Source organism: Saccostrea echinata, unplaced genomic scaffold (assembly GCF_033153115.1).
Source record: "Saccostrea echinata isolate AGI-Se365-2 ecotype Australia unplaced genomic scaffold, CSIRO_AGI_Sech_v1 ptg000023l, whole genome shotgun sequence".
Lineage (NCBI taxonomy): Eukaryota > Metazoa > Mollusca > Bivalvia > Ostreida > Ostreidae > Saccostrea > Saccostrea echinata.
This window is the reverse complement of record NW_026889772.1, coordinates 2,191,203-2,208,208: the sequence shown is the minus strand read 5'-3', so window position 1 is coordinate 2,208,208 and position 17,006 is coordinate 2,191,203. Positions and strand designations below refer to the sequence as shown.

General features: G+C 35.0%; 1 protein-coding gene across 1 annotated transcript; it reads left to right on the top strand.

The window, feature by feature from the left end:
* LOC133191591 (E3 ubiquitin-protein ligase RNF113A-like) lies at nt 1-15,236 on the top strand. Its single transcript, XM_061327338.1, has 10 exons — nt 1-122; nt 3,018-3,097; nt 3,385-3,483; nt 4,433-4,540; nt 5,057-5,166; nt 5,875-5,981; nt 8,550-8,639; nt 8,775-8,868; nt 11,794-11,894; nt 15,133-15,236. The coding sequence occupies exons 1-10, from the start codon at nt 44-46 to the stop codon at nt 15,234-15,236; spliced, it is 972 nt and encodes a 323-aa protein (XP_061183322.1). The 5' UTR covers nt 1-43.
* The last annotated feature ends 1,770 nt before the right edge of the window (nt 15,237-17,006 follow it).

Sequence of the window (17,006 nt, the reverse complement as noted above, 5' to 3'; positions counted from 1 at the left end):
TGAAAACAGACTTAAGAAATCACTGTACGGTTGAAGTTTCAAAATGGCCGAATCTGGAGGATCATTGTTTAAGAAAAGAACAAAACAACATGTTTCTCGACGGAAAGCAAAAAGTGAATCTGGTAAGTGTAGAAATGCTACATAAATATAGTAAGGATATATATCTTATCCAGATTGGTAGTTGATATGAACGATTGTAAACAGAACCAGTGACATGTTGACGGTGCCACCGTAAGCAGGTCCAGTACAATCAGTACATTTAGCTACGTAGTTAAAATTACCTACCGTAGCTTTATTTACCTACCTCAGGTAGCTTTATTTAGCTCTTTCAAGGCAACTTTTCAGAATTTTGCTTTTTATTTTAAAAAGACAAAAAAATCGCAAACGAAATGACTACTAATAGTAATATTTACACTAGGGATTATTTAAAAAACAATCCAAAGCAGAATAGCAGATATAGTCTTAACATTGCTGCCTTTGAACACTTTTAAGGAAAAGATGTTTTTCTATTGTTTGAGTAACTGTACACCACCGTGTGTGCGATGAGGCGTGGATAAGTATGATTGCTTCTCATAAGTCATTGTGCTCATGTTATTCTTTGTTATTTCATTCAAGAAGTAACTGTTTGGTCACAAATTAACTGTTGTGTATAGCCCTAAAACTTTTAGAACTTTGATTGAAATTGTGCAGAAAAAGACACATCTCCAAGAGTGATTTTTTCATCAATTGTTTTTAGATGAGTTCAAAGTTGAAAATTATCACTGCATCAAAGTGCAATTTTCTGCACTTTCTGGGAAAAATGCTAATTTAAGAAATAAGTTTGATCTAGTAGCTAAATAAAGCTACTTCAGGTAGGTAAATAAAGCTATGTAGGTTATTCAAGCTACGTAGCTGTATCTAGTGATTGTACCAGACCTGGTAAGGGTGAGCGCAGATACCTATTCAGTTTTAATTCACATCCATCTCTTCAAACCGCACATGACATTTGGTACGTCTAGACTAGTTGCATTACCAAATCAAAGCCTGAACAGTGCTAGTTTTAATGAAGAATGTTTAATCTACTGGGGTTTTTTTCTGCAATATCCATTGAATCAATATGTGATTTTATTTATTTTTTCTTTTTTGAACTTCTGTTGCTACCACGAGAACGTAGTTTGCAGCGAGATGCAATTCGCAAAGCATTATGGGACCACAGGCTACTGCTGAAAAAAATTCGTTTGGATCAATGTGCAAAGTCCGAATTTTCTCTTCGCCCAGGGGTTGCTTTAAGAGCTCGCAGTGACAAGAGGCACTTTGTGCTGCTCACTGCACTCGCTATTAAGTTCTGACCAGATCTCTGGTTCTGATGTTTTTGCTTCATTGTGTTAACCTACTGTGATGAAAAGGAGGGATATTCAGAGAATCCGATTGGTTTTGCCTTAATTTCAGCAAGATTTGTTGAGACTAAAATCCACTCAATTGGGATGAAACTAATCTCAGTGAGATTCGTCAAGACTAAAATTTTTGGACAGAGGTCCGTCTGAATCTCAGACCAGTGCCGCATGTCCAAAGCGAAAAGTTGAAGCGGCCAGGGAATTCATTTCAGCCCGTATTGATTGAAACAAGTGGTTGAAGTCCAGGCAAGATTTCCCAAGTCACTTTGTGTGGCACTGGTCTGAGATTCAAATGGACCTCTGTCCAAAAATTTTAGTCTCGACGAATCTCACTGAGATTAGTTTCACCCCAATTGAGTGGATTCGCCCCGCATGGTTTTCTTCAGTTGTTCAAACATACGGTGTACTTGTTTATGTAAGCAAAAGTCATTGAGCAGTTGGTGTTTAGATTAACATAATTAATGAGCACTCTATTTAAATTCAATAATAAGTTGCCGATCAACATACCAAATAATTACTTCGATTTAAACAAAAATTAGGACAGATGATACATGCAAACTTTATTGTTCAAAAATCATGAAAATAACAACATTTATGTTTAATATGTTTTATGGTGCCACCGTTGGGGCAAGCGCAGTTGTATACGAAAAAAAACCTCTACATAGCTTACACTTTAAACTTTGATCTGGCTCTTCAAACTTCAAACCGCACGAGACAGTCTAGACTGTGAGGTCACATGACGTTGTATGTAAGTTGCATTTCCGTAACTGAGTGTAAATAGGCCTTTTGCAATTTTGTAACGAAAGGCATTGTAGAATAGATGCAATTATTTTTTATTTCATTTAAGCTCTCTGCAAGAACTAAATCTGAATACATGATAACAGCAGGACTGCTTATTCACCATTATCGCATGGAATCCTGGTAGTGAAGGAATTCTGGGAAGGTTTCACAGAAAAATTTGTTTGATGAATATACTGATTTTAATTTTAATTTTCTCTGTTCTTACATGTTAGTCTATTGATAGACAGATGTGTCTCGGGACAAACCCTCACCACATTTAGAATACATACATCCCTTATAGTTGCAAAATAGCAAATTGGCACATATCCAGTCTGATATGATTTTGAAGGACACAAAAGGAGTAACACTCATGCACTGAAAATAACAACCAAAAATATCATAACAAACCTTTTTGAGTCTGTTTATGCCTTCTACTCTAAAAAATAATCCATGTAAAGAAAAAAATCAACACATTTCCTCTTCATTTTGATAAAAAAAAATTTTTTCAATTCTTCTTTCAAATTTTCTTGCCATGTTGATATTCAGGATTCTCTGGATAGTTTAAAGAATACCAATTGACTATGAAGGTGGTATCTCATTGTTTTGTAAGAGTTTGTAGAAAAGTTAAAGTTTGATCAATATATCGATATATATATCAATACATTTAATGAATCAAGATACATGTATCTATATAAATGTTTCATCAACGAGAGCCTATTTGTTTATTGGGATTATTTTGATAGTCATGATGACCTGATGGTGGGAGACTTGACCTACATTATTTTCTAAAGACCTAATAATCATGAAAATATCAATTATCTACATACATATATCAACATAATTATATATCTTTTCAAACTTCAGAGAGCAGCAATTCAGATGAGGAAGGAAATGTTGCTGTCAAGAAAGCAAAAAAGTTAAAACACAATCCTATGGTTCAAGGGGTATGTTTGTGCAAAATAATTATTTATAAGTGTAACTCATGGAATTTGCAATTTTCAAAATTTATAGAGGGGCCTAGAAAGTATCTATTTTTGAATAAGAAAGTCATTTAAAAGTTCTTTGTTATTCGAAACCAAGAGAAATGTAATGAGTCTTAGACAATATATGATAATATGTCTTAGATTTTTAATGTAAGGGTTTATTTTCACAAGAAAACTTGCTGCACCTTTAGAAAATATTATTTTCTCTGTAAAATACAGATGAATGACTTTAAAATTATTTCTTTCAGACAAAGGGATTCCATCGAAAACATGAAGTAGATTACAGTGGAAGTGAAAGTGAGGATGAAAACAAAATATCAGTCAGCTACAAATCGAGTAGAACTGGGGTAAATATTGACAATCCATTCTAAGAAGATTACACAATGTATTTATAATTATACAATGTGCTTTCATTTTGTTATATTTAGCTTATTAAAAACAAAGCTTTTTTATTTTGTCTGATCAAAGTTTTTTGTTGTTGTTGCTTTTTTTGGGGGGGGGATGGGGGGGTGGACACCAATATCTCGAATACCATGGATATGTTGAAGTCATTTGGAAGTCCCAACCACTTACCAGTATTCTTAAAGAATTTTACCCTTGATATGTCAAATTCTCAGATATCTTGAAGTTTTTCCTCGGTCACATCAAGTTCGAGATAATGAGGTTTGACTGTAGTAATTTAAATTTGGAATTTGATATATTAAGTTTCTGGATGCTCTTTAGTTAAACACAACTTTATTAAAGATGGCCATAATAGTTTCTGACTGATTATTGATATTCTCTGGTGGTGATCAAAATTGTGTAATATAATTTTAGCATGTAGAATAGCAAGACTAGGAATCTGTAGCATCAAGAATGGTTTATCTTATATTGTATGTAAACAATACATTATCTATTCACAGCAGGGTTGGACCACCACCTTGATAGAAAGTAAAAAAAAAAACACTTATTTATGGTTGTAAAAATGTACTGGAAAAGTAACCCAAAGTCATCATTAAGTTCACACAGTGTGGGATTTTGCCTTTTGATATATTGTGGATATATACTGAATCTGTACATTGTAGAACACACTTAATCTGTACATTGTAGATCACACTAATTCTGTACATTGTAGAACACACTCATTCTGTACATTGTAGATCACACTAAATCTGTACATTGTAGAACACACTAAATCTGTACATTGTAGATCACACATAATCTGTACATTGTAGATCACACTAAATCTGTACATTGTAGATCACACTTAATCTGTACATTGTAGATGATAGATCACACTGAATATGTACATTGTAGAAGCGAGCTGGGCCAGATGATATGGGAGCTACAGCGACGGTCGAAATTGACACAGAAAAAGACAAAGATGCTCAGGCCATATTTGAAAAATCACAGGAAATTAACAAGGTAATGAGCAATTCTACCTCACAAATAATTAAATTGAGCATATTGGATTTTTAAAAAAAATTAAAATAAGATTTACATCTTATCTCTGTGGAAAATAAAGTTACAAGAGCTAATATGCTTAGAATAATAAAACATTAAAATTTTAACATCACTTAATCACCTGGGGCCTGTTTTACAAAGGAACTTGTGACTAGACCAAAACCTTCAGTTGATTGTAAAAATTTGAAAAATTAATGATTCTGTTTGAAATTGCTAGCATAAAAATATCTTGTTTAATTCTTTTTTAAAAAGATTTAAACCATTTTCAAATAAATGTAAAATTGAAAGTAATAAGCAAAATTAAATTTTGGTCTTAGTTGTAAGTTCTTTTGTGATACGAGTCCCAGATGTTCTTGAACCTCCAGGGTCTCTACACTATTCTACAACACTTCAATCCCAGTTTATCCTCAGTTATTTAACATAGATATTTAGTTTTATCCTCAGTTATTAAATAAAGTTGTTATTCTTTTTATCTAGGCTTTAAAAGGAATGGAAGATGACAAGATATACAGGGGTATTAATAATTATGCTCCAATCATAGAGAAAAAAGACACAGCACAGGGCAATGCTTCTAGTGGAATGGTTAGGTAAGAGAGTCTGGCAAGTTATAAATAAGTAATGAGATGGTCAGGTAAGTCATAGCCCAGGGCAATGTCTCAGTGAGATGGATAGGTAAGTCATAGCCCAGGGCAATGTCTCAGTGGGATGGTCAGGTAAGACATAGCCCTGGGCAATGTCTCAGTGAGATGGATAGGTAAGTCATAGCCCAGGGCAATGTCTCAGTGAGATGGTCAGGTAAGTCATAGCCCAGGGCAATGTCTCAGTGAGATGGTCAGGTAAGTCATAGCCCAGGGCAATGTCTCAGTGAGATGGTCAGGTAAATCATAGCCCAGGGCAATGTCTCAGTGCGATGGTCAGGTATGTCATAGCCCAGGGCAATGTCTCAGTGAGATGGTCAGGTAAGTCATAGCCCAGGGCAATGTCTCAGTGAGATGGTCAGGTAAATCATAGCCCAGGGCAATGTCTCAGTGCGATGGTCAGGTATGTCATAGCCCAGGGCAATGTCTCAGTGGGATGGTCAGGTAAGTCATTGCTCAGGGTAAACTTCTGTGGTTGTTGCATGGTCAGAATGTTTAAGGCAATGCCTCCAGTTCCAAACATCTGCTTTATCCAAGTCCTCTACTGTGAAATATAAAGTCTGTTCATGTACTTTGTAATCAAAAGTACCTGTATTTAAGGTGTTTCTCTGATGAAATCTTATGTCATTAATGTTTTGTATGAAATGTTATCTGTAGGAAGGGTCCAGTGAGAGCACCTGCACATCTAAGGGCCACAGTGAGGTGGGATTATCAACCTGACATCTGTAAAGATTACAAAGAAACTGGCTTCTGTGGATTTGGAGGCAAGTACATGAATAGTTGAACTTTGTTATCTAGAACACTGATATCTCAAATCCAGTGATATGTCAAAGTGATTTTGCAGGTCCATCCACTTTTTAGGTCACCTGAGTCACTCAGGTGACCTATTGCTATCCGTTCTCATCCGTCAGCATGCTGTGTGTGTCGTGTGTTAACATCTGAACATATTTAGCTTCTTCTCTGAAACCGCTTACCGTGAATTTCATGGTCCCTGCACCCCTGGGGCCTGAGGGGTGGGGCTAAAACCACCAAAAATAATGCAATCTTTAAAAATCTTCTTCTTTACTCCTGGACATCAAGCAGTCAAACTGTTGGCATGATTGTAATAAGCATTGAGCCCTCTACCAAAATTGTGAAATTCATGGCCCCAGGGTCAGGGGTTCTGGTGCTAGGGTGGGGCTATATAGATCATATAGTGAAAGTGCATTATTTCTTTGAAAATCTTCTTCTCTGCTCCTGGGTATTAAATAAACTAACTAAGTACATAGTTATGATGAGCAAGAGTGCCTCTTCCAAAATTGTGAATTTCATGGCCCCAGGGTCAGGGGTTCTGGTGTTAGGGCGGGGCTCTATTTATTATATAGTGAAAATGCATTAATTCTTTGAAAATCTTCTTCTTTCCTCCTCGGTATTAAATAAAGTAACTAAGTACATAGTTATTATGAGCAAGAGTGTCTCTTCCAAAATTGTGAATTTCATGGCCCCAGGGTCAGGGGTTCTGGTGTTAGGGCTGGGCTCTATTGATTATATAGTAAAATTGCATTAATTCTTTGAAAATCTTCTTCTCTGCTCCTGGATATTAAATAAACTAAGTACATAATTATGATGAGCATGGCTGCCTCCTCAGAAATTATGAATTTCTTGGCCCTTGGGTCAGGGTTCTGGTGTTAGGGAGGGGCTCTATTGATTATATAGTGAAAATGCATTAATTCTTTGAAAATCTTCTTCTCTGCTCCTGGATATTAAATAAACTAAGTACATAGTTATGATTAGCATGGCTGCCTCCTCAGAAATTATGAATTTCATGGCCCTTGGGTCAGGGTTCTGGTGTTAGGGAGGGGCTCTATTGATTATATAGGGAAAAGGCATGAATTCTTTCAGAATCATCTTCTCTGCTCCTGGGTATTTTTCAAACAAAGGAAGTGCATGGTTATGATAAGGAAGAATGCCTCTTCCAAAATTGTGAAATTCATGGCCCCTGAGTCAGAGGTTCTAGTGAAGGGGGGGGGGGGGGGGGGGGAGCTCTATTGATTATATAGTGAAAATGCATAATTTCTTTCAAAATATTTTTTCTACTACTGGTTATAAAGTAAACAAACAAGTGTATAGTTATGATGAGAAAGGGTGCTTCTTCCAGAATTGTGAGTTCGTGACCAATGGGTCAGATGTTCTGGTGTAAGGATGGCACTTTATTTATTTAATAATATGGTGAAAATGCATTTCTTTGAAAATCTTTAAATACTTAAATACCCCGGGTATACATTAGCAATGTTACTTAACACCAGTGTTTGAAACTCACAGTAAAATTAGCAAGACTTGCAGGGCTGACTGCTAGTAAAAGTTGTCAGCCCTGACAAAGATCTACTAGCCCAAGAAAATACTTGTCTTAAATAAATTTATTTTTAGTTTGTACCTTAAATATCCTTATTATCCCAAGCGAGAGAGCCTTAGTGATTATGTAATTTCAGTTCAAGTTGTTGATTGAATGTGATTTTATAAATGTCATCAAATTAGAGATTCAAGCTTAAAAAAAATACTGATTTGGATATGAAATACTGGGCATAAAAAAAGTTGTAAAACTTTGGAGTGATGTCTATAAGTATTGATATGTAGAAATCAGTGTTACTTCTGTATTTTAAGTGTAAAAAATATTTTTGCCAATTTACAAAAAAAAAGGTTATTGATTTTTGAAATAAGTTTCTATATTCTCAGTGCAGTAGTGCAATTTCAAAGTGAGAGCCTCCTGCATACATATCGATAACCAACTGTAATTAAATGCGCAGTGAGTCATTGATAACGGGTAACAGGTCTTTTAAAAACAAACAGTCAGACCAGTGTTTTAACAACAATTAACATCCAGCTTGTGAAACCTGACAAGAGTCAAAACACCAATTAAGACAATTACTGTCTGGATAAATGAACCATAATATAATGTATAAAATTAATGCATTTTGTGGTAAAAGAAGACCGTCCAATTCCGAACATGCAATTCCGGATAAAAGAGACGAAATTACATTTAAAATTCTGTTCCCAAGAAAAAATATATGGAAGTTCACTGAAGCATCTGGATATCTGATGGTCCAATGTATTCAGTTTTTGTTTTAAAAAAAGTTGTATGCCTATTTTGTGTTCATCATCATCAAAATGTTGAAGCTTTGCTCTCCAGAATATAAACTTGGAATGCCTACTACAGTGTATATAAGTTATATTTCACAATGTTATCATAAGGGACTGTGTTTTTCAGACATCTGCTACAGTGTATAAAGTAATATTTCACAATATTATCATTAGGGACTGTATTTTTCAGACAGCTGTAAATTTTTGTTTTTCAGACAGCTGTAAATTTTTACATGACAGAAGTGATTACAAACATGGCTGGCAGCTAGAGAGAGAGATGGACGAGGGAAGATACGGAAAAAGTGGTAAGACAGATTACGATGAACAATCAAAGAAAATTTAATAAAATCTGAAGTTCGAGTGTCAGTATTGGAAATTAATGATTGCTTTATTTATTTGTTTAGTTTATTTATTTAATTGTTTTTGTTTCAATTTTACAGATGAAGGGAACTATGAAATCAGTAGTGATGAGGATGAGATGCCTTTTAAATGCTTTATTTGCCGAGAATACTTCACTAATCCAGTAGTTACAAAGTAAGTGAAATCCTTTGAGATGGTTAGTATGGTTTCTTTTTGACCCAATAGGATATTAATACAGTGGAGCCTCATTAATCCTGATACAATAAGCCAGACACTTCACCTTCCAGACAAAATTTGTGGGGAACAATTTATATTAAGATATACCAAGTATGTTTTAGTAATCTAGATGCTTAATTAATCTGTATAATGTACTAGAGAAAACAAGTGTCTAGATGAATGAGCTCGACTGTATGTATGGAAGTAAATGTTATATATAATCTGGGATTGAGTAAGCTAGATCTGATGGCTGTATGGAGTCAGTCAATCTATAATCTGGAATTGATAACATGTCTTTGAATTAAAGGGAGTGAGTACCTTTTATTGACAATTTAAAGTTATTGTCTTAACAATTTCAACATCTCAGTACCCCTGTGACCTTGACCTGTGAGATATGACCTTGACTTAGTTTGTCTGCAACATCATACCACAGTTTTAATTTATTACAATCAAGGAAACAAATGTATGTCTCAAGCTGAATTTAAGATCTTATTGCATAGTGACATTGACCTTTGCTGTATGACCCAGAGTAAAAAAAATATTTAACAGTCACATTTTTAGCTCACCTCGACGAAGTCGAGATGAGCTTATACTATACCCCCGGCGTCGGTGTCGGCGTTAGCGTCGGCGTCCCAGGTTAAAGTTTTAGGAGCAAGTCCCATTCCCAAGTAACTATAAGCCCTACCTGGACCAAACTTGCATGGATGATGCATCTACGGATGGACACTACCAAACTTGCTTCGGATGCTGGATCTGACCTAGATTTTCCAGATGAGTGACCAGGTTAAAGTTTTAGGAGCAGGTCCATTCCTAAGTAACTATAAGCCCTACCTGGATCAAACTTGCATGGATGATGCATCTAGGGATGGACACTACCACACTTGCTTCAGATGCTGGATCTGACCTAGATTTTCCGGATGAGTGACCAGGTTAAAGTTTTAGGAGCAGGTCCATTCCCAAGTAACTATAAGCCCTACCTTGACCAAACTTGCATGGATGATGCATCTAGGGATGGACACTACCACACTTGCTTCGGATGCTGGATCTGACCTAGATTTTCCAGATGAGTGGCCAGGTTAAACTTTTAGGAGCAGGTCCATTCCTAAGTAACTATAAGCCCTACCTGGATCAAACTTGCATGGATGATGCATCTAGGGATGGACACTACCACACTTGCTTCAGATGCTGGATCTGACCTAGATTTTCCGGATGAGTGACCAGGTTAAAGTTTTAGGAGCAGGTCCATTCCCAAGTAACTGTAAGCCCTACCTTGACCAAACTTGCATGGATGATGCATCTAGGGATGGACACTACCACACTTGCTTCGGATGCTGGATCTGACCTAGATTTTCCAGATGAGTGGCCAGGTTAAACTTTTAGGAGCAGGTCCATTCCCAAGAAACTATAAGCCCTATCTTGACCAAACTTGCATGAATGATGCATCTAAGGATGGACACTACCACATTTGCTTCGGATGCTGGATCTGACCTAGATTTTCCAGATGAGTGACCAGGTTTAAGTTTGAGGAGCAGGTCCATTCCCAAGTAACTATACGCCCTACCTTGACCAAACTTGCATGGATGATGCATCTAGGGATGGACATGAACACACTTACTTCGGATGCTGGATCTGACCTAGTTTTTCCGGATGAGTGGCCAGGTTAAAGTTTTAGGAGCAGGTCCATTCCTAAGTAACTATAAGCCCTACCTGGACCAAACTTGCATGGATGATGCATCTAGGGATGGACACTACCACACTTGCTTCGGATGCTGGATCTGACCTAGATTTTCCAGATGAGTGACCAGGTTAAAGTTTTAGGAGCAGGTCCATTCCCAAGTAACTATAAGCCCTACCCGGACCAAACTTGCATGGATGATGCATCCAGGGATGGACACTACCACACTTGCTTCGGATGCTGGATCTGACCCAGATTTTCCACATGTGAGACCAGGTTTAGATTTAGGAGTAGTCTCGTTCCCAAGTAACTATAAGCCCTACCTGGACCAAACTTTCATGGATGATGCATCTAGGGATGTACACTTACCAACCTGCTTCGAATGCTGGATCTGACCTAGATTTTCCACATGAGTGAATTTTAGCCATATTTTAACCAAATTAGCGTGGATGATGTATCTAGGGATGGACACTTCCAGACTTCTGAATCTGACGTTCATTTTCCAGATGAGTGGCCAGGGTAATTTTTTTGGAGTAGCTATATAATATTATGGCCTGTTATGATTAAACTTGCATAGATGGTGCATCTAAGGATGAAAACTTCCAGACTTGCTTTGGATGTTGGAACTGACCAAAATTTTCTTGATTACTAAACAGGTCAAAAGTTTTTTGAGCAGGTCTATAATTAAATCAAACTTGCATGGATATTGATCTTGGGATGTACCCTAACTAGAAAAAAAATATGTGAAATTTGCCTTACTTATAGATAACATTCGTCGAGGTGAGCTTCGTAATCTTTGATTACCTATGTTTTATGTTTGTCATTGATGAACAAGAACTATTTGAACATAGCTGCAATAATGTAACCCTTTCCGATTTTTTTTAATCTGATATTTTCAGGAAAAAAAAAAATTGGAGAGGGCTACATTATTGCAGCTAATTTGAACAGTGTACTAAAATTGTATTATACACTTGAATTTTATCAATTTGAACATGGTTATGTTGAGCATCATTGATGTGCTGAAGTGTATTTTTATGTGATGTGCTGAAGTGTATTTTTATGTATTTTAACCTTATTGTCTCTAATCCTCAGATATCTCTTATTTTTTTCTCCATCCCATCACGTTTTGAGATACATTTGACTGTAAACAAAGTGTGAAATTGATTATAAGATGTACAGTGTTTATTTGACATCTTGTTTTTTTTTAGGTGTAAACATTATTTTTGTGAGAAGTGTGCACTAAGTCAGTACAAGAAATCAAAGAGGTGTTTTGTGTGCAATGAACAAACAATGGGAGTATTCAACCCTGCTAAAGGCAAGTATATACATGTATACATACACAGTAAAACACAATCACACAAAAACCACATATAATGATTCATGCTTACAGCAGCAAAGTTATTTCCAGTCTCCTTAGTTTGAAAATGAATTACAAACTCCTCTGATATAACAAATTAAGTTTATAATGAATAAATAAATAAATAAATACTTTTATAACTTTGCTACAAGTGTGTTTGATTCTACACCAAAGTAATATTTTTCAAAACAAGAAATTGGGGAAAAGGGGGGGGGGGGGGTCAAGTGATAGTTAAGAATTCACTGAGGTATGTACATTTTCAAAATTTTTAATAGTTATAATGGAAAATTTGGGGCTTATCCATTTTTTAATGAACATTTCAACTTTAGTCATATCCACAGAAAATAAAATTTAATAATTTCCTTTGTTGTATCTGGTTGAATAGGTTCATAAAAATTGATTTTTTTTCCGGGCATCCATGGGTAAAAATAACAATACTGACTCTCTGATACAGTTTTTGATTTTCAGCAATGACTATGAGTATACATTTTCCCATTAGTGACAAATGTGTCCTAATAACTTTCCAAAAATGCATTATTTTAGATTATTAAGTGAAATATTCATGCTAAAGATATCAGGGGTTGAAATTTTCCTGGAAAACCCACTAGCCCAGGGGCTACTGATCAGTAAAAAAATACTAGCCCAAACCTCAAACTAACTAGCCCAAATATTTTTTATGCAAAACGAAAACATAAGTTAAATTAAAATTTCAAATGCTGTGGTGACAGAAACAAATTAAACTACATTGTAGTTCTCATTCAAAAGAAACCAGTCTACATAGAAAAGCAAAAGTAAACTGACAAGAATTTTTTTTTTTTCCAGTCTGCTAGTCTGACAGACTATCATTACAATTAAATTAGCTATCCCGAGTCTTAAAATGACTAGCCCCGGGCGTCGGGCAACCGTATATTTCAACCCCTGGATATATACACCATCTTCAAAATAATAGAGAGGGAATCACCACTTAGGAATGACCATTTTACTATTTGAATTGTGGTGGGATCATTGAAGATCAGTCTACTATAGACCTAAATGTCCAATAAATGCTTCCATTTATAGTGCAGATTCTGATATGAAGTTTGCAAGATCTGGCATAACTTGTCTGATAAACAAAACAATAGAACAGTTTTAAAAGCATAATTGTAACTCTTCATAATACAATGTAGGCCACATGCAACATCAGAAACTTGAAATGATGTTTTCCCAAACATCTTTGCAACATCAGAATCTGTGTTATTAGGTTTATAAATCATAAGCAGTTTATTGTACCCCCCCCCCCCCACACACACACACACAAAGTTTAGAGGGGGGTATATACTGGAATCAGCATGTCTGTTTGTCTGTCTGACTGTCTTGATGGCCAGTCTTTTATTTTCAAAATTCATTTGGTATAAAGTTATCAAGACTAATTTGATACTGTATAATATATTTTTATTCCATTTTTTTTTAAATCTCAACAAACAAATTACAGAGCGTCATGTCTCATAAACATGACAGATGGTTGTAAGGTTTACAATCTAATTAAAAAACAATATAATGATTTAGTATTATGATGTTTTGTCAGGCTGTACAGGTTCATTAAATTTTAATTATGTTTGAATTATATTTTGACTGTCAATGTTAACAAATTGTGAACATCTCTAGAACCATAAATTACTTTTAGTGACTTTGTACCTTCTCTGAAAAGTGTAAACTTTCCAACCCAGGTTATACAAGTAAACCTTTGATATTATTAAAACTAATTTTTCTATCCAGTCAAGTGACAAGTTACAACCAGAATTAATATATTTTGAAATGAAAACAGAAAGTAAAAGTAGCCTCATCAGACATCCTGATGGGTAAATTTTAATGATTTCAGGTGAAGTATTCTAAAAGCCTTAGATTCTAGTTTTAAAAAACATTGAGTTCTCTGCACAAAACGTCTACTGAATGATTCATTTGATGTGAAATCCAATTGACTTTAGGGTCATTAAAGGTCAGAACAGGTAAAAAGCTTTCTTAATGATCCATTGGAAATAATCCCTTCGTGTAGATAACTTTGATTGAGATGAAATGTTAGCTTATAATAAAGCAAGAAATCAAACACTCATTAAGGATTCCCTGAACTCTCAATAAATCACAGATTATTTTTGCCAGCAGACAAACATTTACCAACATCCAAGATTTGTTAAACTTTGCTAAAAAATACTTTAGAAATGAAAAAAAAAATGTTTTTATTACTGTTTTATTATTTACATGTACAATATGTTGTAAAGATTTGCCCTCCTTTGTGAACATATCAGCAGCTTTCTAGAGAGATCAATTGATTTTTATATGACATACATTTTGATATAGATGATAGATTCCTTTACATAATTAATAGAGAGAAGTTTAAAAGTACACACCAATACTGATATCATTACTGAAGAGTGGATACAAAATACAGCGACTCAAAATGGAATATCAATATTATATTTTTAATTTTTGATTTGATTTCCAATTTAGGGTTAGATTTGAACATTGACTGATTGACTGTCAGTGTTGATATCATAAGATCTAGAACCAGACAAGCTTATGTATTGTTGAGGTTTCCTTCCTTGTCTGTCTGTCTGTCAGTCTACCTCTGTAAAGAATTTTTTAAAATGCTACTCCTTCTACAGTTTTCATCTGGTTTCAATGAAACTTGATACATAATTAGACAACATAAAGATGTTATTTTGAAAATTAATACATACAGATGTATTCTGATAAACAGTAAACTTGATTACAGCAAACACTCATAATGAATTCACACTTACTGAATCTTTAGGCAGGTTGTTTTTTTTTTTTCTGGCTGCCCCCCCCCCCCCTTCCTCTTCAAATCAATACTAGTGTCTGATGTTTATAATGGATCAAAATTACTGTAACAGAGCAGAAGAACAACACCAGGTTCACGTTTACATGTATATCTTTATTTAACAGCAAACAATTACTCATCCATTGCACTTCACTATAAGCATGTTTTACTGTATTGGAATGTTACAGTACATTTTCCCTATTTCAAAGCATAGCACTTATATGGCAGTGTTTTGAATTTGCCCATTGTGTAATTCATGATAGGCAAAATAATGAATCTTTAATTTGCTCTTTTATTTTACTGTCATATCAAATGTTCCTAAGGTCAAAGTCCATCTTTGTTCTGAATTATTTTAATTTTCTTTTCTCATTTCACATACAGAGCTGATGGCAAAGATAAAGAAAGCCAAAGAAAGCAAAGGATCACTGGACTCTGATGTAGAGGATACAGGGGGTGGGGGAAGTGATGAGGAGGACTGAGGGGGGGGGGGGCAGTGAATTGGAAGACTGAGGGGAATGGAAGAAAGGACTGAGGGAGGGGGAAGTAAAGAGGACTGGTGGTTTTTTCTTGGGAGGGGGTGATAAAGGAGGAAGAGGAAGAGTGATGGGGGAGGGGCATTGAAGGGGAGGACTGAGGGGGGAAGTGAAGAAAAGGTCTGATTGGTGGGGGGAGTAAACAGGACTGATGGGAAGGGGGTAGTGAAGGGGAGGATTGTGTGATAGGGAGGAGCAGCAGCACAGATCAGGAAGAAAACAGAGACAGTGGATGTCTAGACTAAGTGCCACTGAGCCACAAATTTAATTACTGAACAGTAAATATTTATTCATGATGTAAAACATCAATATTTACCAGTTGTGATAATTAAAAATGCTCAGTAAAAGACACAAAGGTGTTTGTTTTCTATCATTTTATTGAACAGAAGAACCGTTAATGCTGAAACATCAGGAAAGTTTATGTCAAGGATTTTTTTTTTTTTACTTTTTTAAAGATGCTCCTATGTGGAAATAAAAAAACCTTGTTGAATTATTTAAATGTATGCACAGTTGAAAAGAAATTTGAAATGCGCATCATAATTTAGAAGTATTTCAATGTAGACTTATTTTTTTATGGGATAGGAGGTGGTACTGTTATGTTAGTTACCACTTACATAACCGCATTGCAAGAAAAATATTATCAATGAAGATTAAGTTAAGAACAGTTTACAATACGATTGTGCCTTTGGTTCCATGGCTTTTTCTAACTGAATAGCATGTGTATTTCTTCCACGTGACTTCCATGCTTAGATAGCATTAATATACAGAGTAGTCCAGTAATTAAGGAGAAACCTAAAATTAAAGAAAACGGCAACAAAAACATTGCTAACTAGAGATCAATACTCCAATCAATAAAGAGTAAAGGTTTTATGTATAACCGAGCTTAGGTTACGTTTAAAATTTTTGGCACATTTAACCATTCAATGAAATTCTTTGAAACAACTTGTAAAATCCATTCAAGGAGTAAAATTGAACCGAGCGTCAAATATGCTCTGCAAAGTTTTTAATTTCTGAAAACATATGTACATGTATGTAAAATCTATACTCTTATTCAATATACTAGTATATTTTAGTATCACTGGGACATTTAAAATAATTAATCCGGGAATGAATATGGTTTCTTGTGCAAAGAAACCAAATAAAAAAAATAATTTTTTACTTAAACAATGTTTAATTTTCCTAAGAAAAGCGGGGACAACTCATTACCTTGTATTTTCTCAAAGTAAATAAAACGAATACGAACTTGGTAGAAATAAGATGAATTATAAATATTTAAATGAAATTCAAATTAAATGATATATACGCTGTACTAACACGCAATTTAAGTTGCTTTTCTGTAAATTAAAAAAAAGTGGGAAAAAAAATAAAAGAACAATTTTATGTGATAATTGCAAAGACATCTTTATTTATATATATCTTGACCACAAGATAAAAAAGAATGACACAGGTATGCGCCATCGCTCCGCTGAAAGTTTCGTATGAAACAAACATATACGTGAATACACAATAATATGTCTTTAAGTAGCCAAGAATAATAATAAAATAAAATTTGTCGGAAAGGACACCTTGATAATATGGAAGCTGCCAAGAAAAAAATGCAAGAAAATAAAGAGATCAGAGAAACAACACTTTTTCGCGAATAATTGGCAGGACACGAAATCATGTCTTCCTTTACACGGATCCATCTGATAGCAGCTCAGAAAAAAGACGGGTCGC